The sequence below is a fragment of the Etheostoma spectabile genome, chromosome 20 (assembly GCF_008692095.1).
Source record: "Etheostoma spectabile isolate EspeVRDwgs_2016 chromosome 20, UIUC_Espe_1.0, whole genome shotgun sequence".
In the NCBI taxonomy this organism is placed as follows: Eukaryota; Metazoa; Chordata; class Actinopteri; order Perciformes; family Percidae; genus Etheostoma; species Etheostoma spectabile.
Window position 1 is genome coordinate 7,238,555 of NC_045752.1, and position 27,079 is coordinate 7,265,633.

At 40.6% G+C, this 27,079-nt stretch overlaps 3 protein-coding genes across 10 annotated transcripts in view; 1 reads left to right on the forward strand and 2 right to left on the reverse strand.

The window, feature by feature from the left end:
* The window catches only part of cnksr1 (connector enhancer of kinase suppressor of Ras 1), a 28,077-nt gene extending 16,838 nt beyond the window's left edge, over positions 1 to 11,239 (forward strand). The window contains exons 8-21 of one of the 5 annotated variants that reach the window (XM_032499640.1): positions 2,389 to 2,457; positions 2,664 to 2,789; positions 3,983 to 4,098; positions 5,855 to 5,988; positions 6,521 to 6,696; positions 6,810 to 6,843; positions 7,135 to 7,310; positions 7,555 to 7,628; positions 7,937 to 8,008; positions 8,408 to 8,478; positions 9,085 to 9,155; positions 9,244 to 9,331; positions 9,624 to 9,808; positions 10,078 to 11,239. In XM_032499640.1, the coding sequence (XP_032355531.1) occupies positions 2,389 to 2,457; positions 2,664 to 2,789; positions 3,983 to 4,098; positions 5,855 to 5,988; positions 6,521 to 6,696; positions 6,810 to 6,843; positions 7,135 to 7,310; positions 7,555 to 7,628; positions 7,937 to 8,008; positions 8,408 to 8,478; positions 9,085 to 9,155; positions 9,244 to 9,331; positions 9,624 to 9,808; positions 10,078 to 10,518 (1,833 nt within the window). In that variant the 3' untranslated portion in view covers positions 10,519 to 11,239. The remainder of the gene's footprint in view (positions 1 to 2,388; positions 2,458 to 2,663; positions 2,790 to 3,982; positions 4,099 to 5,854; positions 5,989 to 6,520; positions 6,697 to 6,809; positions 6,844 to 7,134; positions 7,311 to 7,554; positions 7,629 to 7,936; positions 8,009 to 8,407; positions 8,479 to 9,084; positions 9,156 to 9,243; positions 9,332 to 9,623; positions 9,809 to 10,077) is intronic. The other 4 variants (XM_032499641.1, XM_032499644.1, XM_032499645.1 and 1 more) reach the window with 4 other exon arrangements.
* Positions 11,240 to 12,232: 993 nt separating this feature from the next.
* On the reverse strand, positions 12,233 to 16,927 carry cldn23l (claudin 23-like). 4 transcript variants are annotated; one of them, XM_032501132.1, is made up of 4 exons: positions 16,558 to 16,927; positions 15,234 to 15,291; positions 14,386 to 14,442; positions 12,233 to 14,251 (listed from the first exon to the last, which is right to left on the reverse strand). In XM_032501132.1, exon 4 carries the CDS (start codon positions 13,924 to 13,926, stop codon positions 13,171 to 13,173), a length of 756 nt encoding a protein of 251 aa, XP_032357023.1. In that variant the 5' UTR covers positions 13,927 to 14,251; positions 14,386 to 14,442; positions 15,234 to 15,291; positions 16,558 to 16,927; the 3' UTR covers positions 12,233 to 13,170. The 4 variants fall into 4 exon arrangements, with proteins under 4 accessions (XP_032357023.1, XP_032357026.1, XP_032357025.1 ...); XM_032501135.1 differs by lacking the exon at positions 15,234 to 15,291 and having other exon boundaries at positions 14,386 to 14,434; XM_032501134.1 differs by lacking the exon at positions 15,234 to 15,291 and having other exon boundaries at positions 14,386 to 14,438.
* Positions 16,928 to 17,537: 610 nt separating this feature from the next.
* grhl3 (grainyhead-like transcription factor 3) lies at positions 17,538 to 26,862 on the reverse strand. The gene is made up of 15 exons (XM_032501015.1): positions 26,674 to 26,862; positions 24,948 to 25,122; positions 24,778 to 24,836; positions 23,774 to 24,053; positions 23,413 to 23,652; positions 22,760 to 22,871; positions 22,483 to 22,577; positions 21,752 to 21,910; positions 21,572 to 21,641; positions 21,336 to 21,460; positions 20,529 to 20,554; positions 20,327 to 20,412; positions 20,122 to 20,207; positions 19,863 to 19,927; positions 17,538 to 18,344 (listed from the first exon to the last, which is right to left on the reverse strand). Exons 1-15 carry the CDS (start codon positions 26,688 to 26,690, stop codon positions 18,227 to 18,229), a joined length of 1,713 nt encoding a protein of 570 aa, XP_032356906.1. The 5' UTR covers positions 26,691 to 26,862; the 3' UTR covers positions 17,538 to 18,226.
* Positions 26,863 to 27,079: the final 217 nt, after the last annotated feature.

A 27,079-nucleotide genomic window follows, 5' to 3' on the forward strand; every position in this document is an offset into this window, starting at 1 on the left:
GACTCTCTTGTTTACTTGATCACTGATGACTCAGCCCATAAATCCACACAAGGTTAACCATCTTTGTGCTTTAAACAATCTTCTTAAGAGCAGCATGACTCAAACCTTTACTTCTTTTGAACTCCAGACCATGAGGTTAACTTTCACTACAGTTTGTCTCTTCGCAAGAGCTCAGAGAAAAAGAGCTGGTGGGGTTACAGCCAAAAGAGTCCCACATTTCTGAACCGGCTTTGTCTTGTTAAAAACTGCGCTGACAAGTGTAGGAGGTAACACGCTGTGACTCTGTGGCTCAGGTCTGTCACATATTTCTGCAAGAGATAACACTTAAACACTTGTTTCCACGTCTTATATTGAAACGTTTGGATCTGCTGTTAAACTTGTCAGAATTTCTCCTCTAGAAGGAACTGGAAGTATAATTTCAGTTGGGAAGCAAAACTAAAATAGAAAAATGATCAGTTTCACATCAACTCTCTTCTATGTCTGTGACAATAAAATTTGATTACAATCATGTTTTTTATAAATTCTGGGTCTGGGAACTCAGCATTGGTAGGGCTCAATCGGAGGGGCGGGATAAACAGTTGTCTTTCAAATTCCCTCTGCACGCACTAGGATAGCGCTACAACCAACCAGAGCAACGCTAGTTGATAGATTAAACTTTTGTTGTATCCTCCAAACACATCTTCCTTTTTTAAAGAATGACTTCCGTGCTGTTCTTTGTTCTTTTCTCAAAGAAAAACTTAACTCCAAGTATTCCTTATTTGTGGCCAAAGCCAGTTCGTAAGACCGCTGTTTGCCAGCAACAGCAGCCATCTTCTTTGTTTTCAAGTAGCAGTGAACCGTCGCAACTCTGCCCTCATTATGTTAAGCCCACCCACCGACTCTATACACAATGTGATTGGTCTGACCAGAATTAGTTTTTTCCATTATATCTTCATCTTTAAATTGGAGATAAACTGATGAGACTATTGGACTAATTACTTCTGAGTGATTTGATAGTCACACTTATAGTAGCTGATTGTTAAACTGGATGAACTCTGTAAAATAAAATCATCCCATAGAAGGAGCAGAGATACAGCATTTTCTGAGAAAGCTGAAGATCTGTTGGATAATAGTAGGCTTGTAAAATAAGCTCAGAGCGATGGAAAGAGGGAGGTGTGTTTGTCAGCCAGGATAAGGAGGGCTTGTGAAATGAGTGCAAGGGCAGCTCTCCTGTGGGAGTGAAAGATGGAGATGTTTTTGTTCCATTATGTCAACAGCAAAGTACTCTTGACTGCCCTGCTACTGCAGTTACATCACTAACTGCTAAGAAGAGACGTGACCACTGGCCACAAACACACACGCACGCGCACACACACACACACACACACACACACACACACACACACACACACACACACAGTACAGCCTGGGTGCATGATCTTTATTCTGCCTCGGCTTCACAGGCTCACAGAAAAAGTACCCATACAATTATAAAATCCACCAGGTGTTCTATTACTGCAAGGTGTCCACAAAGTCATTGTTCCATTTCACTGGTTCCCCTTAGGATTTCCTCAGGACAACATTAGGCGTGGGTGATATGACGATACCGCAAGACAACATACGTTTTATTTAATATTAGCCATACCAAGTTAGCTATTCCTTTTAGTACTTGTAGTTGTATTATATAATTGCAAGATTTTGATGACGTTTCTTTATTCTTTAGGTATTTCATTGACCGGATAAGCCGAGAAAAGACATTTATGTCTTTTAATGTTATTTCCACTTAAATTATTGTCTTACAATCAAACAACTTACATTCAATATATTCAAGGTGCATTACATATATTCAAATTTCACGTATGTATATATATAATAATTTCATAAACAGCATGCCATAATGTGTGTGTGTGTGTGTGTGTGTATATATATATAGTGATGTTGATATAAACTTAGACAGTGATGGAGGATTTAATTTTATGTATATATAAATTATTTCTAGCTTCAAAAGTTTGCAAGTTGTTATTAACTGCCAGATCACAGCAATAACTATGACAGTAATTTTTTAATTTTGGAAATGTACTATATAGCTCTATCGTCTGTCGTCAGTAGTCACAAAACTGTTATGTGATATGACAAAAAATAATAAATGTCAAAATTGCCATAATATACTGTTTAACAGGAGTTTATAAACAAGCCCTTATAGCTAAAAAAAAATCTTCTACATTCACAAAACATGTCAAAATGTGCATAAACACTAAATCTCTACCAGCTCTTTGGTACAATACAAAGTCCTATCTACTGCATGTCACAGTAGATAAGAGCACAAAAAAGTAAAGTAAAACAAAAATGACCAAAGGTTATTTAGTAAGAGTTCTTCTTATTTGTTTTGTTTTTCTCTTCATTTTGCAGCCTTCAAATGATGCCTACGTAAAGATATTGGCTGGTGATGAAGTGATTCAAGTCAATGACCAGATAGTGGTGAGTGTTATAAAAAAATATACAGTATGTGTGCAAGCCTGCGTATATGTTGCACTGCTCCGTAGTACTGTATATGTGGGATCGTCTCAGTCTTAGCTCCAAAGTAACTGAGATAAACCTCCGTACAGTTACTGTTCCTGCAAAGTGTTTTTGTGTCTGAAACAATAACCTTCAAAGAGAAACAATCATCTGTTTTACTGCATCAGGTGGGCTGGAGCAGAGTTAATCTTGTAAAAAAGCTGCGGGAGAATCCCAGCGGAGTGACTTTGGTCCTGAAGAAGATTCCCGAGTCAGTGCGACGCAGAAACCCAGTCCCGATTTTCTCCACACAGGTCAGGGATCTCTAATGTCCTCCTCCACTCACCTCATCACTCCATCAACTATATCATCTTCTCAAGCAGAAAATGAACACACTGTACGTCCCTACTGATTTACAAAGGAAACTGTGCTCCGTTGCAAACCAGCATATGTGGTATTGATATATGAATGGATAATTACAGTTATGATAATCTTACATTTCCCCTTTACCAACACTTTAGTCCATGATGAAGTGTCTTCAAAACTAGATTTTCCTGGTCCTGGTCCAAAAAATATCTAAAAAGATTGATTGGAAGAATAGCAGAATTTTTAGTACAGTGTTTGCGCTATCCATCACTTTATAATCTCTTGATATTTAATGAAAATTTGTGTGCATCATTACAGCTTTTTCTGTCTCATCCATGTGTCACACACACTATCTTCCCCTCCAACCCCTATTTTGACAGAACATTAGGAAAAACTGCATATCATCACAGTATACCAGCATGCACAATCGCTCACAATTGCCACACATGGACTTCAACATGTCTTAGGAATGATATTATTCTTGTTACTCATACTATACTTTAGAAGCACGTGGGCTTGAAAAATGTGTTTGGAAAATGTGTAATTGTTTGTGAAGCCATTAGAAGAAACACCAAGTCAACTGTGTTATTGTTGCACACAATTAAAATGTTCTACCACTTAGTTTTTGTTTAGCATAAATACACCCGGGGCTGAAACATTAAATCTTCTATCAGAAACTGGATTATTTCATTACAGTTTATAAAAGAGGAACCTGAAGCTACCCTGTCATGAGAATCCACTTTTTGATTTCCGTTTAACATCTCCTGGGATCCTTTTCCATTCACACTTCGTCTCAGTTGTCACTATGACGACTGTTGTTTGTCTTTGAACTACACACTGAATTACATACTGAATCTGAGTCAAGTGCACACACATTTAACATTTCACACCCTCTTGGGACTATTACCATATTAATCTTAGCTCTAGCTGCAGCCATAAGGTGAGAAAATGCACTTAAAAAGATGTTAATCACCTTGGCATTGCTTTTAGCGAGAGCTTCACAGACAGTGTGTGTATGTGTATGTTGTGTCTGTGTTGTTGTCTCATCTCCTAAGCCACAGAAAGAGCATATAAAGCTCCACTAACCCCTAAATACACACACAGTGTAGTATGCACATTCACACAGTTGATTTCTTTTAAGAAGGAGGAAGAGGAGAAAGAAGAGAGGTCCGAGGAGGAGGAAGAGGACGAGGAGGGGAATCTGAAACACTCCATATTTAAGAGGGTAGCAGCCTCTGCCAGGTCCCTGTCTTTTAGGTAAGAACATACTTAAGCTTTCCCTTTATTAATTAGATATTCCTTTAAATAATTCTAGGAGCACATGTCATTGTGGATATTGGATTTTAATTAGATTTTGACAAACCTGAACCTTCCATTTATGAGAATCGCCTGTCAAGCATTAATGATCTCTTATTCTAAATTAGCTCTATTTGAAATGAGCTATAATTAGTGGTCTTTTTTAGATTTTCAGCCAAATAAAGCCATTGCATAGAGCTGAATGATTCAATCGACCATAATACAGTGATGGACAATACTTACAATATGAAATGTGTGTAAAGTAAAAGTACCTTGAGGAATTTATCACATAGTAGCATTATGGAGCAATGCTTTATATTTTGTGCAAATGCATACAGTGAGGTGATCCACATTCCTTCCAATGGTTTCGCTCTATCCCACTGACCAGCAGGGGGCAGTAATGTGCCATAAAATGTAGCAATGCACAAGCAAAATGGAGGAAACAATAAAATGTCAAATGTAGGAAGGAAATGCATTCAGCATTTTTAATAAGCTTCAGAGATACATTGTTTTGTTTACATACACGTTGGTTATGCTAATTAATCTGCAGTTTTATGTTTGAGCACTGGGTGAAGCAGTGCCTTTTGGAATGCAGAAAGGTAATCGCCCACAGGCACACAGGTGTGTGGAAAACTGGGAAAACATACAGCGTTTGACTGTGTCAGGTCTGTGTGTCATGGTTTGATTTGTGTGCAAAAGAAATTTAATAGAACAAAACCAGAAATTAAATGAAATGGACGGTGAGCAGGCCGTCGGGAGAATAAATGGGTCACAGCACCGAAATGTAGACAGATTGTGGACATTGGCTATTGGCACGCAGACTACGCGTCTTAGCAAGTTCTCCCCTGGCCCCACCTCATTGGCCTAATGTAGCAGTTGATAAAAGACTCTCCTGTAAGTGTTAAGAAGAAAACTCCAAACGGTACCTTTAATTGTAACACCATACATGATCAGAATATGCTAAATGAAAAGTGAATAAAAGAATTCCTTGGAAGCAAATCATCTCGCTGTATTTTGAGTATTGAGTTGAGTATTTTAATTTGTAGTATAACCAATACAAAGCAATTTTTTTTAGAAATGTTTTAACTGTACATCTCAGAGCAGTTTGGCCATAAGTTTGGTTCACTAAACTTCTAAGGATTTACTCAATAGAGCTGAACTTCCCACAAACCCTTTTGACCTTTTTAATATGCCAGGACCCGGTAGGTTGGCGATGAGGACACACTGCAAATTCCACCATATGCACCCACACGTCCATTTCTCTGAACAGACAAGCAAAACAATTAATAAATGAGGGAGTTTTGGAGAGATGAAGAAAGACACGATCAAGGGGGAGGGAAAAAAGAAAAAAATAAGAGAAGGGAGGAAAAAGAGTGATGGAAAGGCAAATAAAGTGAGAGCTAATGGAGAGCAGCCGAACTCAGACACATGGAAGGAGTAGGCAGGGATGGTGCATTAAGGTTGTAAATAATCCTGTCACATTGTGACACATTACTAACTCCAGTCTAAAGGAAAGAAAAACAAGTAGACACTTTAGACTACTGGCAAACAGCATAATGTCAAATTTGAGCTTTTTAAAAGACAATAAAGGCAATGTATACTGTTTTAACTCACCAGTACAGCTGAATCTTAAATCTCAGACATTAAAGCCTCTCAGAAGCACCGGAAGGCACCATTAGTAAGTGGTTTTGATCTGTTTCTATGTTTTCCACTGCAGGAGAGCCATTCACAGTCAGCCGCCTATGGGACAGGAGGAATCCGAGTTGTCCTCTGAAAGGGAGCTAGAAGGGGATCCATCTCTCACTTCATATCAAAGCCAACGAGGGGGGCTGTCACCACTGTCAGCCTCAGGTAAGGAACACAGGGGGGGGCTCGGGTCTTCGGCACCAAGAGAGCTTATTGTTTCAGTAGTTATTGGACATTTCAGGATATTTGACAAAACATAATGCAGAAAGGGTTTTGCAGAGACAGGTGTTCTTTGTTAAGGAGATATGAAAGACTTACTATCGCATAAGCCCTCCAAATATATACAGTATATATATATATATATATATATATATATATATATATATATATATATATATATACTGTATACAAAACGCTAAATAATTTAAAGAAGGTATTCATTATACACAGTCTGCAGGTAATAATGAAAAAAAACTTGAATACATTGGCTTGTAAAATAAAATTTGAAATAGACCTATCGCCCTATGATCTTACTGTAAGCAGTGTAGACTGTATTACAAAAGAGTTTTACATGTAGATCGTTGAATCATGATGGTGTGTTGAATAGTTTTACTGTCATTTAACTGTCAACACAAATTCTAGAATTTTCACTTCTGGTTTATGCAGGTAATCACATTCATTCATGTGTGTTTCTCAGGGGAGTTTGAAAGTTTGGAAAGTTTAAGACTCTCCCCCGGACTAAGACACAACCAGTCTCTGTCACCCAGAAGTCTTTCTCCCTTTGGATTTGGGTCATTCAGAAGTTCTTCACCTCACCGAGTCGACCAGGACACAGCCAGCATAAGTTCCTGCCCTGAAATGGTGGGACACAGGGTGAGAGAGAAACTGCCAGACACATTAAACATTGTGAACACGTTAAACCCCACTGTTGATGTTGATGTTGTTACTTTATACCGCAGAATAAACTGTATTGGCGCTCTTTTCAGGGCAATAAGGAGACACAGAAGAGCTCTACAAAAGGTACAATCTTATACTGTAATACTACATGAATATAAGCAAAATACTCCACTGCAAAAGGTGTAGTGAAGAGCATCTTCATCAAGTCAAAGTCAATACCAAAACCAGGTCTTATTGAATTGACGATAGGGCTTATAGGAGTTACGGACCAAATCTAGATCAAAACAAAGCAGATTAAGCACTAGTTTAAGAGAAGAAAAGGGGATTGCATGTCCAATGTTAGTAAAAAAATGTGTTTGTTGATCTTCATTGTTTCTTGCTCTTCTTCTTCTTCCCATCCTTTCTTCCTCTCAGGAAAGTCGACAGCGATGAGTCGGCGCCGTGTGTCCTGCCGCGAGCTGGGTCGACCTGACTTTGACGGTTGGCTGTGGAAGAAGAGAAAGGAAAGCAGCGTCTTCCTTGCCCAGAAGTGGCAGCGCTTCTGGTTCGTCCTCAAGGGTCCTTCCCTTTATTGGTACACCAGCCCACAGGTGGGAATACGACTAAGACAATAGTCACTCTCTCTAGAACTAAATAAATGTACTGTACTAGAAATAAAAAAAGTACTGTTGAAACACATAATTAACAGATCTTGTTAATGCTGTTCTTTCATTGTAGGCTATTATGGTTTAGTCAATAGTATTGACTAATTAAAATATTGATTTAGCTTATTTTCCTTGAGCCAGTCTTATACCCTTATTGAACTGTATGTTTGCATGGGATTTCTTTCTGCAGGATGAGAAGGCAGAGGGTTTTGTCAACATAGCCTGCTACAACATAGAGAGCGCTGGAGAGCACAAGAGAAAATAGTAAGTAAGAACTCAACAAATTGGTCAATAAACTGGGTAGTTTGAAACAAAAACCTTATTGTCCCCGTGCACAGTAGATGATCTGTTTTGGCTTTATGCAACAATCTGCAGTCATGTGCTTGAAATAAAAACCTATTTTCTCTACTTTGAAAATTAGCTGAAAGAAAATGCGCCTGGTGTATCTGAATCTGAATTCATAGAATCTCAAAAGAGATGAGGAATGAGAATTTCTGTAGCTTTGATTGACTTTGATTTTAATTTCTCTCATGTTTATGCCTCCCTCTCTCTTTGTTCTCTCTCCCTACAAGCGTGTTTAAAATGTGCCACCCACGATTTCACAACTTCTTCTTTGCGGCAGAAAATGTCAGTGACATGAGCAAGTAAGTTTGATCGATTACAATCCAAGGCCTTGTTCAGGCTGTCTGTCTTCTCTTTCTTTCAATCTCCAGATGAGCAGATGAGCCAAGTCTGTTTGAGAGTTCAAGTCTAGCCTTGCGTTACCCACATTTCTTTCAGAAATGTTCAGTTCTAAAATGCATCTGCGTAACGGTAGACTCATTCATATTTTGCAATCAGTGAGGGGTGTTATATACTTAAACATGTGCTGGTCTGCACTGCCCCCTACAGCTGGCTTTTTCGGGATCCTGTTTTAGTGCTCTTAGACATAATGATCACTTTTGTTGAAATGTAAAGCTGTGGTTGCATAATCTTAAACGTTACTAAAACAGAAATTGCATTTGCTTTGTGTGTGTTGATAAATCTTGTCTTTTTCTCTCCAGGTGGATTAACTGTCTGATCCCAGCCATTCAGAAACACAAGAAATTACACACAGGCCCAGATAACGAAGAAGGTGGGCAAACATTCTCCTTATATTGGTTAACTTGTATTTTTGTAATTTCAATAATTACAGTAAAGTGTAGTAGTAGTAGTAAGTGTAGCATTAAAGTAATGCTATTAAAAATGCATTACATGGTTTCACTCACCCAAAATGTCTTGCAATATTTCTGGTGCATATTTATTCTATTTTATTTGACTTGCGATTTTAGGTTTTTATATAAATAAAACTGATGCATCATGAGGTGTCCTGGTGCTGGTGCCAAAATGATGGATGGCTACAGATTGTAGTGTTTCCTCCTCCGAGTCCATTATGTTCCCCATCACTCATACGATGGCCGTTTATTAGAGAGGGAAACACTGTATATCAAAGTCATCTTTTTAAACATTGCAGTCTTATTAATTCATGGCTATGATAATTACACCAGGCAGAGTTAACTGGCAACATAGGGCGAAGCATAATTACTGTTGCTATTGTTACCTGCAGTTTATTATGTGATTTTAGTCCAGCCAGCCAATTAAAAAAGATCCAAAAACAATATCAGTATACCTGATCTTTTAGTATACTGTGATATGATGTATAATGGTGATTCATTTAACACTTGTGTTTATTTGTGAACAGAATGTTACAGTGAGACGGAATCAGAAAGCGAGAGATCACCTTCACCCCGCAGAAGAAACAAGGTTGCCACAGTAAGCGAGTTTACACTTGCATAAACACACAACACACACCATTTTGGAGTACCATTCACATTATAATGTGTCTCATTGTGTGCCTCAGAAAGTGCAGTCCCACACTCTGCCTCGCCCAAAGGGGAAGACAAGAGTGCAATTATCGAATACTGTGACAGGGGGCAGCAAAGCAACAGGTATGTGCTGTATAGGCTAACTGTCCCAGCTCCCTGCTGCTTTCTTATTTTTTATTTTCTCTCTCTAAATGAGTTATCGCTTTAAGCTGTGGAGACAGCGTCCCTCTGATAGTGTAAAATTAATTTTCGTCATGACATGTTGTTTTCTTGAGTGCACCCTTTGGATGTTTTGACAAATGATGTTGTCAGCCAAACCCCACTGCTCTTTTAATGCATTTAATTCTATCTTTTCTTCACATATCTCCCTCCATCTTTAACTGCTCTTTCCTGCCTGTGTCTGCATCCCCGTGAGAAGGAGGACCGGTGGATGAGATGGGCATGATGTTAAACAACATTAAGGAAGGAGGGGTCTCTCTGATTGGCCACGATCAGCCGTTTACACACGACCACTTCAGGAAATCGTTCATTCGACGCAACAAGAACCCCATCATCAATGAGAAGGCACACACGCTCCGGGCCCTGCAGAGCACTCTTAAGGTAAGCAGAAAAGTCCTGATGACGTCCTGACACAGGTCAACCACCTAAACATTGTTAGTAGTTACCATGCAGATACAATTAATTTAGTACTGGCCAGTCAGAGACCACTGTGTGTGTGACTTGTGTCAGTTTCTTTTGAAGGAAATAAGAATTAACCAATATTAAATAACTTCTTGTACAGCACGTTTGTTCTTCTCAGACAGTCAAAATCAGGAAGTTTCATATTTGAGTATATCTGCATGGTCATTGAAACCCTTTTCTCTCTACAGGCCAAAGAGTTGGAGCTGCTGCAGATCAACAAGATCTTAGAGGACTCTGGTCTGTCAGCTTCAAAATATCGTCAGTGGAAGAAGCAAAACGAGGAACTAGTTCAAGAAATCGAGAAACTGGCCACACTCAAGACATCTAAAGGAGTGGACGACGTGGCTGTGCAGGACAAGCCCGCCAAGGAGGTTGCCTTAGAAACTGTTGCTAAGAAAACAGTCACCTCAGAGACAGAAGGCGCTTACAGACTGAGCCTTAGCGATGGGGAGCAGTTAGTGGACGCAGAGCCATCTGATGTTTTCCTGGAAATCCCACCAGGTTCTCCGGGCAGCAGTCCAGTGTTAGATTTTTCTCTGGGGTCGCTCCAGGATTCAATAAATAAACAGCTGCATAATAATAATAAGGCGGAGACCGGAGAAGCCGTCGAGAACTGCTTCTACATTTAAGAGAACAGTGAAACAGTTGCTCTGTTTACTAGGATCATGCAAATGTCGTGTGGTGCATTTTCCAATATCCTCTGCTGACATTCAACAGAAAGAATTAGATCAAAATTGCCATATAATCAGCACTTTAATCAGATATGTCAGTGAAATGCATCAGTGCAGATTTAGACCTAGATTTGGTCACAACAAACAAATAGGACAAGTACACAACAGAGAAACGAACAATTTGCCAAGTGTCTATCACAGTTCAATCTGTATTTATGAGATTCTAAGGCTGTCCCATTCTTCTAATAATAGAAAGTAGAACTTTTCTTAGAATTGAACAATAATTTGTAATATAAGTCATGCCTCTTGTAATGTGATTTGTAAATACAGTTGACTATAAATACTGTATGTATTTGTTTATTGACATTACCTTAATATAGGGTCTACATTTGAAATATTTTGCACTGAAAATGTGCTTCAGAAACACTGTTGTAGCACCTTGTTGGTCAAGGTGATGTCCTTTATTTGTTATATTTTTTTATCTTTCTTGCCCCTGTGGAAAACACTGTGTACTTAACCACATATAGAGCTGTATGACAGTTTTGGCTCTGAGTCCCTTTATTGCCCAAGGCTGCCATGAATGCAGCGAGACAACTTTAGACCTCTCAAATGCTGAGACCCTTTTACTGTACTGTAACATTAATCAGCTTAATTAAAAGGGAGCGTGAAGATCACTGAATGTGTTGTGAAGTTCCTGTTGTGGCTAAATACCAGGTTGACTGACTACTCAAATGACTGACAAACCTTGATAAAAACCAATATAAAATTATTTTATTTTATGTTTATTTTTTTAATTTTATTTGTGTGCTTTTCTAAACATGTGCTTTAGACTCAAAATTATAAAAGCATGCCTTTATATGTGTATGTCCACGTCTGTTTTGTGCATTTTTTTGTGTGTCTTACTCTTTGTGTTGCTTCAACCTCATGGGTTGGTTGTTTGCTCTGATATGCATTGTCAGCTGTGAGACCGTATACAGACGGGTGTGTGTGCCCTTCCAAATCATGTCCAATCAAATGAATTTACTACAAGTGGACTCCAATCAAGGGGTAGAAACACCCAAAGATGGTCAAGAGAAACAGGAGGCACCTAAGCTAAATGTCAAATGTCTTTTAAGTACATTTGCAAAAAAATAAAAATCCTGTTTTTACTTTGTCATTTTAGAATATTGAGATTGATCACTTTAAAAGATCTTAGCATAAGGCTTCACCAAAACAAAATTTGAAAAAGTGCCTAAATACTTTTTCTGAATGAAATGTATAGTTTTACAGCACATAGTGTATTTATCAGTGCGGGTAGGAGGAGAATCATGCAAAAAAACAGAATTTCAAGGACATACTTGTTCTTCTAAAGTGAAAAGTTAACTGGCAAATTACATTTTATTGTATGAGTTATTAGTGACTCAGATTGGTGCCAACTTATAATGACCTCCTGGGCTTAATTAGATATGTAATTTACTGAATGCCGTTCATCAGGTCATGATCTGGTCACATAACAGGGCACTTTCTGATACTTCAATGAAATGACATTATCTGTTGTGTGTTTGCTGAGATGAGCTCATGCTTCTTAGCCTTGTGGGGAGACAGGATCTTTAAAAAAAAAAGCTTTTTACGCCATCTGCTTTTACTCCGTATGGCACGTAAAACAGTAGTACTAGGAGGCAGCACACCGTAATACACTGTTGAAATGTTTTATTAAATGCAGAATGCACCACCAAGTATGAACACACTGTAATAAGTTAACACCAACAAATAATTTACAAAGAACAAACAACACCCTGTGGTGTAGCCTCCTCACTTGTCAGTAAAATCACATTCATTAGATGAAGGCTCCTTAGTAAAAGTATTATACAAAGATTTACCCTGGCAGGCTCAAAAATTGGCAACCTATTTATAATGTTTATACAGTAATCTCACATCTAAAATTGGTCTTTTTATTAATTGCAATGACTGAATCGAGAAATATTAAAAGCAGATCGCAAATACTTTCGGAGAAAATTAGTCAAGACTGTTGTCTCCATTCCAAAAAACATATTTGTTAAGAAAACCGGATTATTCCGTTTTTTCAGGTAAGAACCAATTGTTCTTATATTCAAAGCCTTACCATTATCTAAGCAACTTACTGTATAATTCATCACAAATATTTTACATTTCACAGCTTTGTTCTGACACAAAACCGTGTCACATGACTGATGGCTAACAGTACAAAGGCATGGCTACAATGTAAAAGGCAGCACAAAGAGATACTTCAGCCATGTTTCAATACACGTTGCAGTTAAAGGCAGCAGGAACTTGAGCTCTTTTAAAACATGATGAACTTCTGTGGCAATCATACTCTCGTCATACAATCAATCACTTTGTATTCTACACCCCAAAATTAAGTTTCTGTCTACGTCAAGAGGTAGTTACATCCAACATGTTCATACCTGACATTTGCCTCAATTAATCAGGTAGTGGTAATGTCCCGCGGTTCAAAGCCATTTATGAATTTACTCATTTTTTTAGTTGGCAGATTAATTAGCTGATGATTTGGAAGTGACTTTAATATGTCCTTAAGGGTCCAGATCTGCTCATCTTTACTCATGCTGTCTAAGTATTTTAAGTGTTTACATTCTAACAGCTGACTTCATATACATCCGTGTCTGGCTTGTTGGTGATCTCAGGACATGAACGGCAAGCAGGACAGACAGGAAGCCCTGGGCAGGATGGGCAGGTCGGGTATCTTGGTCGTTTAAAGCTGAACAGCAGAGCACTGCCTCCCAGCACCTGCAAACACGCACCCAGCCACCCAAAGTAGAGCGAGCCGGCTGGACGCAGGCTGAGTTGGGGGAACCTGGGGTTGTTGATCCCCTGACTTGGATCTGCCATCCCCAGTCTTGCAAGGTTGTGGGTGTACACCCCGAGTGCAGTCAGGCTTAGCAGCCCGGCCATCACCACCAGGAGTCCGCCTGTAGCTGCTACACCTCTCAGAGGGATGTCTGTCCAACACCGGACCCCGATACATGCCAGAACAATGCCGGTGCTGCACAGGAACAACGAGGTCAGGATCAAACCTTGTGCCAGGCGAACCCTCCGGTCTCTCTGATATGGACCTGCCACAGGCCAGCACTGCTTCAGCTCCGAGTGCTCCACCTGCAGGCAACTCTCCCAAAGTCCATCAGAGCGTAGAAGGAGCAGCTCCGCCACTGACCCGGACTTGACCCCCATCCCTTGACCTTTCACTCCTAACCGAAGAAGTGACCCCGAGCCTGCCATCCCAAGACGTGTCTGTCCTTCTCTCCACTGAGGAGTGATGGCGGCAGTGAAGACGAGGACCAATCCCAAAGGGGAAAAGACAATCCCCATCACCATGGAAGATGGAGTGTGCATTATAAGTGGTGCAACCCTGGTTATTTACGGAAACTGTTAAGATATATTACTTATTAGTCCAAATAAAACATACCAGCTGCACAGTACCTGTCCTCAATGTGCTTTACAGTAACGGAGAGTATTTATCAAAAGAAAGAAAGCTGCTTGTAAATGTCAAATGTCAGTGTCATGGGACCCCTCAGAACAGTGTGGATCTGTTCAAAAAGCATAAGATAACTCCATTGTGATGATGATGAAGACACAATCTCTTTGTCTGTTGTTTCTCAGTGTTTACAGAATAAAATCAAGTCACAAATGTCTTCTTTGACCAGACGCTGCCGAAAGTCTGTAAAGAAACAAAGAATGTAAAACTTTCCTTCACATGAAGGTATAATTCAGCTTTAGCAAAAGCTAAGAGAGTCAGTACAATGATACTGTAAAAGTTCAATTGCCGTAGTAAAATGAAAGTTTGTCCCTTACCTATTTGTCGGAAATCTCCTCCCTTTCAGCTGCAGAGTCTTTATTGTGACTGTCTTACTGTGACGAGAGAGAAAGATTCCATCAGAGAGCGTAGTGCACGTCAGGTCAAAGTGATGGAAGAGATGGAGAAATATAAGAAATAACAGAAGTGTGAAGTGGTGCAGAGACAAGCGCTCCACCAGCGGGAGAAAACAGAAGGAAATTTGGCTTCACTGCTCCAGTGCTGGACAGGAAAAGACTGAACGGTTAGCCTGTCTTGTCTCTGTTGCTAGGATACGATAACCTGGCCAATCTCAACATGACAGTGTGTACGTGTGTGGATTTATTCATCACAAGACCTAGTTAGACCTGATTGCCTTGAGCACACAAATGAAAAAGACCTGTTCACTGCCACCTGTGTGTGTGTGTGTGTGTGTGTGTGTGTGTGTGTGTGTGTGTGTGTGTGTGTGTGTGTGTGTGTGTGTGTGTGTGTGTGTGTGTGTGTGTGTGTGTGTGTGTGTGTGTGTGTGCGTGTGCGTGTTTGCGTGTGCATGTGCGTGTGTGTTGTTTTCTCAAAATCTGATAATTGATGGTCATTTATGACCTTGGAAGAATTCAGTTGGGTTAGTAATTATGTCAGGCGAGTGTCTGAATGCAGGCTGAGTCCATCCACAGTGTCTCTGTTAGAAGGGTAAGAGAGAAAGACACAATGCCCTTTGGGACAGAGACAAAACAACTTTAAGGCGTGTGTGACTTATGCAGACAAACACACACACACACACACACACACACACACACACACACACACACGCAGACAGACACACAACTCATAAAAACAAGCAGCCACACAATAGTAAAATCAAACCAACCTTTCTTCATTTTCCTCAACAGGTACATCAGACGTTTTAGTTTTTTCACCCTACTTTCCTTTTGAAAAAAAAAAAATATGATGACGACAGACCAATTAATAACTGTGTTTGAGTTTCTTTAAAACATAAAATTTACTACCTGCATTAAATTAAAACGAAGAAGTTAAAAATGAAAACTCAAATTAAAAAAGTTTCACGTGGTAGAATTACTCCTGTCTACTATCTAGGAAGTTCTGCCTTTAATAATGTAATGTCTGGAGGGCAGATTTACAAACTGCTGAGTTGTAATGACTGGAAAACTTGACACTGAAGAATTGTGTCCTTCCTACATAAAAAAGGCAACTAAAGTCACCTTTTTGTATCAAAAAACAATAAGTAGAAATAACACATTTGTAAAAAAACATAATTACAGCATAAAATATCGGCACAAAACCTGTGCTGGATTTAGTGTATGAACCCAAAAAAAGCATATATGTGACATATTGTCAAGGAATACAATAACTAATCTAACTAATTTACAAAGATTTGCTGTATGGAAGGGGTGGGAAATGTGTAAGCCAAATATCAGCTTGTTTTTGTTTTGCTGCACCATGGAGAGGATGATCAGCCTATATGAATTATATTTGTAAATTCAATCTAATTACAAATGGCAAATGCCACTGGAGGGATGATGAGATTTAGACTGATCCCCTTGAAGGTAATGGGAAATCTAATTTTGAAAGACAGACATTCAACCCAGCATATATTCATCTAGACAAGAAAGATTTACTGAACTATGCCGGTATACACATTAACAGAATTCACCGGAATATACACAAAGGATGAAATAGAATAGAAAACAAACACACACCTGTCGTCAACTGTCATGTGTGTCTAGAGTTATATGACAGCATGGTAATTAAAATATTATTTCCTGTTCTGCTACTTGATTTTATTGACCTGACAGGAAAGAGAGAAGATGACAAACACGAGGACGTAACACCTGACACAGATGCAAGGACGTCAACAGCTTCTCTGTTCCCACTTACATGGTGCTGGTTACTTACTCTGTTATCACTATGTAGAATAAACTAAATGATCATTTAAATCTACTGACTTCACCAAAATTGATTTGTTTTGATTGCTGAGATGGCACGTCGAGGGACGGTATGAAAATATCTGCAGAGAGGCACAACATTAAACAGGCTTGTCATGAATGGGAAATGATGAACATACTGTCGGGTTATTAATAGCCCCAATCACTTTCTTTAATGCAGGCACATTTCAAGCAAATACAAACACACACGCACACACACAGGTGCAGTCCATATACACAGTTACTTACCATTCAAGAGGGGTTGTTGGTGTCTCACTGCAGATCGCTGGCTGCCTCCCTGCTCCAATCTGAATGGCAACATGTTTCTCTCTCAGGCAGCAGATGGTGCAGCCACCTCTTCCTTATTCTTCCTCTCTCTTCCTTCCCATTTATCCTTGCTTCAGCCGTCTCCCCACCCGTCTCTGCCTCTGTTTGTCCTTGTGTCTGTCCCCGATTTTGTCTGTTTGCTTTGCTGCCTCCCCGGCTGTCTACCTCTCAGTCTCTTCTGTGTGTGTGTGTGTGTGTGTGTGTGTGTGTGTGTCTCACTCACTTGCTGAAGGATGTGTGTGTTATATCGAGGACACGAGTGCCTCCCTGCTTTTCCCTGCCAGTGTCACCAAATAGGGTAGTAGTGTTATATAGTGTTAATAGTGTTTCTGAACATGCCAACACAGCGCACAGAGTTGCGAGAAAACCAGAGAACGCAATTTGTTTTTTGTTTGTGTGTTCATATGACCTCCCTTCCTTAGCACACACTTACCCATACACAAAACAAAATGAGACCAAACCAATCTTTCACACAGATGGGATTCATGCTTTTGTTTGATTTGATAGAACTATTAGCTGTTTCTATATTGTCAATATGCACTCCACATTAAAAGACATGCACACTCACATGCACTCTAATCCTTATCTTTTGTTTGTTCCAGTGATAACTGAGCCTTGTTATGACTGGCTAGCTTTTCAATCAGATCTGTATGCGTAATAATGAGACAGCCACAAGACCTATTATGCATTTACTTTATTTTCTTACAAAAGAGGCAAGAATTGATTAATACAACCATAATTACCATGGTATAACAATGAAATGGGATACATGCTTGTTTTGAAATGACGCATAACGTACTGTAGGGTGGGGTGGAGGGTGGGGGGGATCCTACAACCTTTTACACACACATACACACGCATACTATAAAAGTCCTCTGGCGGGCCTCAAGGTTTGTGGGGGGGGGGGGCAGGAAATGTCCAGAACTTCGGACTAAAAAATGACCAATACAAACTATTGTGTGGTTTTATGGGTGGAAATGTCTGACTTTAGGTTCTGAATTAAACCCAGCATCTGGCCATTTTACTCGTGAAAGTAACAGGAACCTAAGGAAGATACTTATGGTATAAAACATCAATAGTTGTGGGTGAAAGGAACACACCATTCGCTTTTGTAGAAGGAATGATGGATTCATTAAAAGCAGCAAGAATAGCAACCTCTGAAAATGCTGAAAATACACTGTACACAAATTTTGTACAGCATTCCAAAAAACGCATTGAAATACATAGCAATTTGTGGAAAATGGATTGCAAAATGCACATGGCTAGTTTATAAAACACTGTTGTATTAAAATATATTTACACTATATATGTACAGGATGTTCATCATAATTGCTCTTACGTTACAATATTAAATTCAAATAACAAAATCATGGGGCGAGTGGTATTTACAACACAGAATTTTCTCTGTGTTTCATTTTCATCTGAAATTGGAAAAAAAAACTTGAGGTCTCTTCAGCCCAGTTCTCTTCTTGGTTTTGGCAGTCCGCAGCTTACATAGTCTTTGACTGAGCAGTGCTATTAGAGATGGTTTCAACCGGCAGCTGTAACATGTTACATCCTTCAGTGGAGCAGGCTGACTGGACGCTGGCTTTCATACTTCAATGAGGGTGACCTGGAACTGACCGCCGACGACCTCGGACATCTCAATGAGGAAGGCCGACTGGTTGGTGTAGTGTTCGATGATGTTGTCGTCCATGTTGACGAAGATCCTGACGAAAATATTGAAACAGGTAATTAAAAAATTGTCAGCAATCTTGAGGGAAATCTATCAGTGGTGCACAGAAAGTGGGCCAAATCAGATATATAAATAAAAAAACATGTTCTTTTTTAAATCTAAAACGCGCAAACTGGCTCTAAAAATGTGTCGTCTAACCCTAACCCTACTTTATCTCAAGTGTGACTTAAAGAGCAAGTTTGCCAGCTTTCTTTTGTTGATTAAACGCATCATGTCATTTGTTGGGAGGAAACACAGTGGCGCTTTGTCTCCTGTACTAGTAGGGGTAGCAAATAAGGTCACTCTCTCTCCATTCTCCCCAACACTTACACTATCCTTTAAGTCTGTAAGGCTTTAATGCCTGAGCTAAGCAGCGGCACATGCAGTCTGCCTGCAGGGACAGGGTTGATTGAAGACAAGAGCAAAAGAGGAGGGAGGGAATTGCGGGCAGAATGTAACTCAACCTGTTAGCTTGGCTGCTCCCCCTCAAAGTAATAGCTGCCAACAGCGAGCAGGAAGCAGCAGGAAAATCACCCAAAGGTGTTTCAGTCTCTGTTCTAAGAAAAGCCTTCTGATCTCCTCTGTTATTTTACAGGAGGCGACCCAGACTATTATCAGTTCGACAGCTACAGACTACGTGAGATGCAGTCAATGCATTAGGCCTATTCGGGAATTTCACTCATAAGACGTACCCTAGCAATGATAATGACTTTATAAGTAGATCTTTGGGAATCATCAGTCATCAAGAAAGGGGGTGTCTTTTTCATTACGATGGGAGTGCCACCTTTTGTCCTTGTGAGGAAATTAAAAACATTGAAGTCTTTTTTCTATCAATCCAAAGTGCCCCAATTCAGATGGGAAGTGCAGGAGAAGTGCAGCTCTCACAAACTCATCCAACCATCTCAATGTTTAGCTGATAGAAATGTGACACGTGTAAAAAAAGAAAAATAAGGGGACAACTTGATGGACAATCTTTAACTCACTGAGACCTCAGAACATTTTTACAATTCATTGTCTGTCTGGTTTTATTTTCTAAAAAAGCTTGTAAAACATCAACCCTGTTGTCTACAGTCAATCTATGAGCATCATTTTTTACAGGACAAAGTGGTCTACTAGAATATTTGTGCTGCAGTGAGGTCACTTGAATGTTAAAAATGGTTGTAACTCAAAGCTCAAAGCTTAACTCCACCAAAAAAAAACTTCCTGATGTTCCAATGAGGTTATGAAAACACATAAACAAAAGTACAACACCTGCCCATGACTCATCTGCAGGACTTTTGAAATCTTTTCATCCTGCCCTAGTCATTTGTCTTTTTTTTGGAGAAGCTCCAATTAACACATTCCAGGAGACCGAGCCAACTAACTTACCTACCCAGTCTGTCGACGTGAGCTTCCTTACAGGAAGATGAGATTAAAACCATAAACTAAGCCCGGGATTTATGCATGTCAGCCATGTCAGATCAAATTCTTTAATCCAACTAAGCCATTAAAAATTGAACAATAAGATACTCACCCTCTCTTGCATTTTTTGTAGATTTTTCCAATGGTGTCTTTTTGAATACCATACTTTCCTGACACCTGAGGAAGGAAAGGAATTGAGACGATGGTTAGAAAAAAAGACTTGAGACAATGTCCGGTAAAGTGAGTACGTTGTGAGCATGATGTGTGTTTGTAGGAAGGCAGCAACAAAAACAAGGTGGAAGTTTATCGCCTCCTCAGAAATCAGGTCAGACCATTTTGGAATGTGTTTGAAGTTAGAGTTTGTTACTTACAGCTTCCCGTAGGCCTGACAGTGTTGGCGTGTTGAGCATGAGCGCATCAAACACCTCTTCGGCGCATGTCCTCACGTACAGCAGAACTATTGGAACGCAAGAAAAGGAATAAAACTTTTAGCATAAAAAGACAAGGAAAGCTCAGTGGCTCATTAGTTATGTGACCTTTTTATATTGTTCATATTAGACTTAGTTTTCTATGAACCTTTTTGTGGGTCTGCTCTGTTGGCTTTTTTGTTGGTTGGAGAGCTAACCTGGTCTCTCTCTGGATACAGTCTCTTCCTAGAATTCCTAGGAAAACAGAACAGACATTCACATTAGACTTAAAAATCTAATGTGTTTATTCGAGAAAGAAAAAAGATGGTTGTGATGGACAACTGTTGTCGCCTTGTGTTTACTATGCTTACCTTTCGATCTCATCCATGGGAGTGGCCTAGAGAGACAAAGAGGAGACCACAGATCTGATTAGACTCCACTGAAAAAAGCATTGCGTGAAGTCACCTTTTCCATCATTGTCTGTGCGTAATACCTTCAAAAAGGAATGTTATCATTATTTTAGACTGCATTTACCATAACCTCAAACAACATAAGCGTGGACACTGATGGACAGAGATAGGACTATCCTACTGTACGCTTTATCGTACTGGCCAATCAAAGATGCCGTAGCCATTCATAACAGACTGCGGGGCATTGCATCATTATGTTATTTTGTAATCGCTGGTTTCTATATTTCTTCAGTTTTACTCACTGTAAATAAGCAAAGTTGAATCTAAATTAAATCTCTAGGTTTCCCTCTACACACACACTCTAATATATATTCCTGTAGTGTAGTATATTCAGTCCCACAGTTGGGAAAACTGGTCTGTCTCAACAGCACTCCCGCCTCACTGTTTATGCAAGTGTGTGTGTGTGTGTGTGTGTGTGTGTGTGTGTGTGTGTAAACACCCATAGCTTGATCTCAGCAGCGGTTTGTACTTGTGCCTGGTTTCGACTCCAATAAGCTCATCCAATCTCAAGTCTGTGTTTCGCCTCACTTTCAATGACACCATCCCCTCCCCTTCCCAACCCACTTTTCCCACTAAATACTTTCCCACAGTTTGTTCCTGTATCTCGCGTGCCTGTGCGACTGCCTGCAGGGATTCAGGGGTCGGGAACATGATTCACTCAAGACAGGAAACAAGGAGAGGAGAGGATAAAGTTAAAGAGGGACCTACCATGCGCTGTAAGCTTGAGAGGTGTGTTTCTGGAATGAAGAGAACTGGCTGGGTGATGTGGTCATCCAGGGTTTGGAAGAAGGTACATTCACTGCCCATTGAGCTGCTCACTAAAGACTTGTGGGCTGAAAAACAAAAGCAGGAAGTTAGAATACACTCTCTAAGACTGTGTTTGTACACTGTATGTCAATCGGAGGATGACATTATCTTCAAGATGGGCTGTCTGCAACACTCACTGTTAGCATTGGTCTTTTCCCTCCTTTTGCTTTTCTTCCTCTCTTCATCACGCATCTTCCTCTCTGCACCCTGAGGACACACGATCACATGATTACAATTATGGCTTTGACTCCACAAATCCTGGATGTTTTTTTTGCCTAAGAAAAGGCGAATTAAGTGAAATGACGCAAGCGACGTACCTTATCGCAGAAAATCTTGACCTGGCAAGCAGCTCTGTGAAGGAGCTGGTTGGTTCCTGAGCTGAAGTCGTAAGTGTCAATCTGGAGGTTGAGAGGCAGGCCTTTCACTCCCTTCTGAGCGGAGAAGTCTGTGCTCAGGGAGTTGATGCCAATGTACACCTGTGGGAATGGGAGTAGGTATTTTAAGTCAGCATCATGTTTTCTGACCACTTACATCTTGTTCCATGTCAACTCTTAGATGCATATGTCCCGGAACGGTAGAGACATGATGCATACAAAGGGGGGGAAAGGGGGAGAATCCAGGGCCACTAGCTGCTCTCTCTGTTCTTTCCATTATGAAAAAGAGACCCCTGATATATCTTACTGTCTTCTTTTTTTTTAGACCTCTCTATCCACACATTTTCTGATAATTTCCCTTCATACTGTGTCTCTCCACCTGCAACAGGTTTGGTGGCCCCACCCAAGCACCTTTGGGCCACATAGAAGCTCAAATAAGCTGTCGTGGCTCTTGCCTGCTGTGGTGACAGGAGCCTCAGGGCCAAACACATTTCTGAGATTCCTCCCCTCCCTCCTCAGCCACTCCTTCTCTTCTCTGCCACCCTTTCCTACCTTTCCTCTCTCTTCTTCTAAATCTTCCACCTGTTCTGTTCCTTCACTTTTCAAAGAACTGGCCTAACGGAGACAGGTTATATAAAAAGCATGTCTGTGTGCTTCTGTGTGCGTGTGTTTACCTTCGCCTCTTCATTGGGGTTCCAAACAAACGAGAGAGCATTGAAGGCCACCTCTTCTATGTTGCTAACGCCGCTGAACACTTCTTTGTAGTCCGCTATAAAAGACCAAAAATATAAAAACACTTTTAATTATTTTCTAAACCTTTTCAGGTGTCTCATCAGGTAAAAATGGGGTGATTTTTTTATAATGTAATACAAAGTGAAGAAATCTTTCACATGGTGTAGGTATGTTTACAGGTGTACAGTGACTTTGGATTTTAAGATGTGGTGAACATACCAATGTCAATGACCCTCTGCTTGGCGGTTGGCTGACGTGCGTGCCAGTGATTCCAAAAGCGGAGCTGCATTTCTGGGCTCTTGTCATTCTCAAACACAGCCATCACAACTGTCTGAAGAAAGGTGACAAAAAAACAGATGATTCGATACTTTAAAAGCCTTCACCTTTCATTTATCACTCCAAATCACCCTTTTCTCACCACATTGTCAAGAGTTATTTGCAATGAGCGGGTGTGCGTTTGTGTATATTATATATTTATCCTCTAATTCGCTTGACAAAGAAAAGGTTTATCACCTATGTTTTAAAACCACACAACACCTCCTCCCCCCTCCACTCCCCTTTTTTTTCCACTCCGCTTGGGAGCTGAGCTCTATGGCCTCATCACACCACCGTAGGAATAAATTATACAGGGCAGGACGCTGTTGTTTTAATGGTACCACCCCAGTGCACAGGGTGTCAGCGGGGAATTAGTCACAGAGGAGCTGCCTCCAAGGGAGGGACAGATATTTAGGAAGGGTTGGCTTGGTGGCACGCAAAGAATTTATGTAATCATGGGCCCCGGGAAAAAAGCCTGAAGGGAAGGATGCTTCCAAGAACAATAGTCACCATTTTTAATGTTAAAAACCAAACAAAACAACGTAACCATGACTCACCTTGACTTTTGTGGCAGTGAGGCAAGCACTGCTGTCCACTCCCTGGAGAGTGATGGGGTAAAACTGGCCCTTGTTCAGGTAGACCATGGGCAGCTCACTGGACTTGTAAGAAGAAGCCAGAGGAGCTCCAAGGGAAAACTGAAACTCACTCCTGAATGTCTCTATTGGGGAGCCGGTGTACGAGCCCGAATAGACCGGGCTGGACCGGTTTTCAGGGAAGGGATCAGTGTAGGAAGGAGTCTGAAATTCACAAAATGACATTTGTTAATAAAAGGAACATGGTAGAGGCCTAGAGAGAGACATGCCAAATAGAAGACACAGGAAACAGGGTTCAACTTTTTAATATTGACGCTAAACATACCCCAGGGTTTTGGTCGGTGAAAGCGCCAGTCTCTGGCCACTTCTGCAGCAGGGAATCAAAGATGATATTGAGTTCCTGCTTGTCGTAAGTGTCCGCCACAACGCTGGTCAGCGTGGCATATGTGTCTGAGGGGGTGGCAACAGAAATGGGCATGGAGGCAATCTGCTTGGATCCCAAGACATCACATTGGGGGTGGCTTAAGGAAACACTATCAGGAAGGATCTTCATGACGTTGGCGGACGCTTCCAACGAAACAAGCTCATTGGTGTTGGTTGGAGTCCTGGCAAGGTTGGAAAAAAGAGTAAGTAGACGATTAATTACAAACAGGAAAGCGTGACTGTAAAACTCCACCCAGGTACCAAGAGAGCAAGGAATCAAACAACTTTAAGGTGACAGACTGTATTATGCATTGCATACCCTTGCGGGCAGCCTGTGCAAACGTATAACACATCTTGTGTCCAAATTCACTCAACACACACAGAGCTACTGCGAGGTGAACCCGCAGAAAGACACGGTTTGAGTCTGGGTGGGTACTATTTGTCTGTTAATCCATCTTGCGTTTGAGTTTCTCTGTTCAAAATGTTTGAGGGGACAACACTGCGCCCCGACAATGGCCATTTCTCACCCTGGGGGGTGGGAACAACTGCCTGTCTGCTTGTTGTGAAATTCTTTAAGCAAGACAGTGATGATGATAGAGAGAGGATAGATGGATGGAAGGACTGGAGAGGTAGACAATAATCCCCCTGACTATGTTTGACTTGGGGATTACTCACTCACCTGTTTATGGTCTCCTAAAGCCCTGCCTTTCTCTTTCTGTTTCAACACTCTCTCTAATGCGTTTTATTCAGTTACAACAGAGAATGGAAATGATAGGGTAATCATGCAGCTCCTCCTCAAAATGAGTGTTAAATTAAAAGTCACGTATCAATCATGGCTTGTATCAATCATGTAACATATGCTAAAGACTGATTTAACAGCAACTGTTTGGTGAACTTGTGTCTTACCTCTCAATTTTGCAGATGTTGCCAGTGCGGTTGCAGGGAATTTTCTGCTCTTTCTGGCTCTGGAAAAATAAAAATAAATGAAGTTTTATAAAAAGTTGTCAAAGTGAGAAAGCAGGAATTAATCTTGAGGTTAACATTGAGTTAAGTTTGCTTAATTCTACATTATTTACCTTGCACTGTTCATAAAGCATGGTTAAAGCTGCCAGGTCGTCTCCTGGGTGGAGTCTGTTTTTGGAGTGGTTCTGCTCGGGGACAGGGCTCTCCAGGTAAGGCCAGGAGTCCATGACGTAGTTATTGTTACGGTTATAGTTGAAGTTCTCACTTTGAAAGACCAGTCCCAGAGTCCTGCACAGAGGAGAAAAGAGTCACAAATTACTGATTAGATTGACCGCTTGATTAACGAATCAAAATATACGGTGCACAGAAAAAAAAAGCACTGTAAAAATGTGGAATTATCTATTGGTCCAAAGGGAATTAAACACATTCAAGTAATTGAAATGCTTATTTGATACATAGGGTTTGACAGAGCGAGAGGAAGCTTGAGTTTAACAACAGCAGCCTAGGGGCACTGCACGTACTTGCCCCTGAGCATTGATGGTTTCGATTGCAAAACCACAGAGCGGAGTAACATCCCTCAAAAGCAGGGGTGTCATAAAGGTTTAAAAAGCCAAGGGCCACCCACAAAAACCTCTTGCACCACTTCCCCTCAAATACACACAGTGCTGTGTGGTTTCTGGATTTGTGAAAAGACAAAAAAATACATTCTTGAATCCTGCATGAACTCTCTTACTTGCATAGTCCTAAAAAATGACAACACAGTTTTCTTACACAACGGGTGAGCTCTGGCTTTTGTATCCCAAAAAATAAAAAGGGGGTTGAGGGGGGATTCAGAGGATTGGATTTGTTTGTAAAGACTCGCAGTAACACTGGATTGTAAATATGCTGCCTACCAGGATAATCCGCCTTTAGTTTGTCTGAAGTAGCTAATGAGCAAATAGCTGCAGTTTACTCTAGATAAACAGCTAATTAAATGTGCTGACGGGAGGGAAAGACCACAGGTGTTCAAAACCACAACAGAACCACAGCTTAAAGAGAAATCCAGTTATTTCTCACAAGGATTAACGGAAGAGTGTTCAATAAAGCATTTTAACCGCACCTGGAAAACTAGGAATATTGTATTTGAGCATGAAATGCTGTACATTTTGTTTTGACACCTGATTATAACTTTAGTTTGTCTCTGTCCTTGATATTTCAGCAACTGAACATTACAAATACTAAAACCAACCTCACACACCTGCTCTAAGATGCACCAGTCTCTCCCTCTTGCACCCAGCAGCTTCAGTAAACTCCATTAGTTACTCTTCATTTTCCCTAAAACCAGCCGAGTATGGATGTTTTTACACAGACGCAGAGGAGGGGTTGGGGGGGCTTGTGTCTAGGGTTTCCCCATTATGTAATTCAATGCATTACATGTTGTCATTGCCCTCTGTCTGTGTCCAACACCTCAAGAGGAGATTCTTATTTCCCATTCTCCTTTTGTGCTCTGTGGCCCCTTGGTTATTGACAACACAAGCCGAAACAGACCCACTACAGCCACAGACCCAACTGTGTGTGTGTGTGTGTGTGTGTGTGTGTGTGTGTGTGTGTGTGTGTGTGTGTGTCTGTTAAAACTATCCATATCAACTTCCACTGCAAAACACCAGTTTCTTAAAACAGGGATCTTTCACCTGGGGGTCTCATTGAAAATATGAAGAAGGGGGGGAGACAGACAGAAACCCCTGTTTTACTGCATTACACAAAGTCCATGTGAAAATGTATTATCTTTGGGAAATGAAAATCCCAAAAAAGCCCACATTATAAGCAACAATATGAAAATAATGTCCTCACAACACTTACTCAGTCTCTTTGGTCATGTCTTCAATCCAAGTCAGCTGGAATAGGATCCTTTAATTTCAACTCTCTGCTGTTTGTGAAGCTCCTCTTTCTCTGAGTCAGTCAGTCGATCAGTGTAGCAGAGAAGAGCAGCAACACACAGATGAGTCAAGTGTTGTGATTCCCTCTGAACGGGCCAAGATTTATTTCATCCAAGCGGAGAGTTTCCCTCTTCTCTCTGATTGGCTGAGAGGAGTGAAACAGGTGTCTGATAGGACAGGTGTAGGATCATTAACTCTTCCCTGGCTGGTAGAGAAACTGGCCATACATGTGCATGAGTGTGTGCAGCCAAGAGAGCACTTTGCAAGACAATCAAAGGCAGGAGCGTTTCGAGGCTCATTATCATACCCAATAAAAGAGTGAGATTGGG

Bases quoted from the DNA above. Each gene is read 5' to 3' on its own strand.
- grhl3 (XM_032501015.1), bottom strand. The intron at 21,911-22,482 runs GTAAACACACGC...CCATTCCCACAG, and splicing joins ACCCCAATGAAGAGGCGAAG to GTGTACATTGGCATCAACTC. The intron at 20,208-20,326 runs GTTCATAGAAAA...GCGTTCCAATAG, and splicing joins CAGAGCAGACCCACAAAAAG to TTCTGCTGTACGTGAGGACA.
- cldn23l (XM_032501135.1), bottom strand. From the start codon at position 13,926: ATGCACACTCCATCTTCCATGGTGATGGGGATTGTCTTTTCCCCTTTG.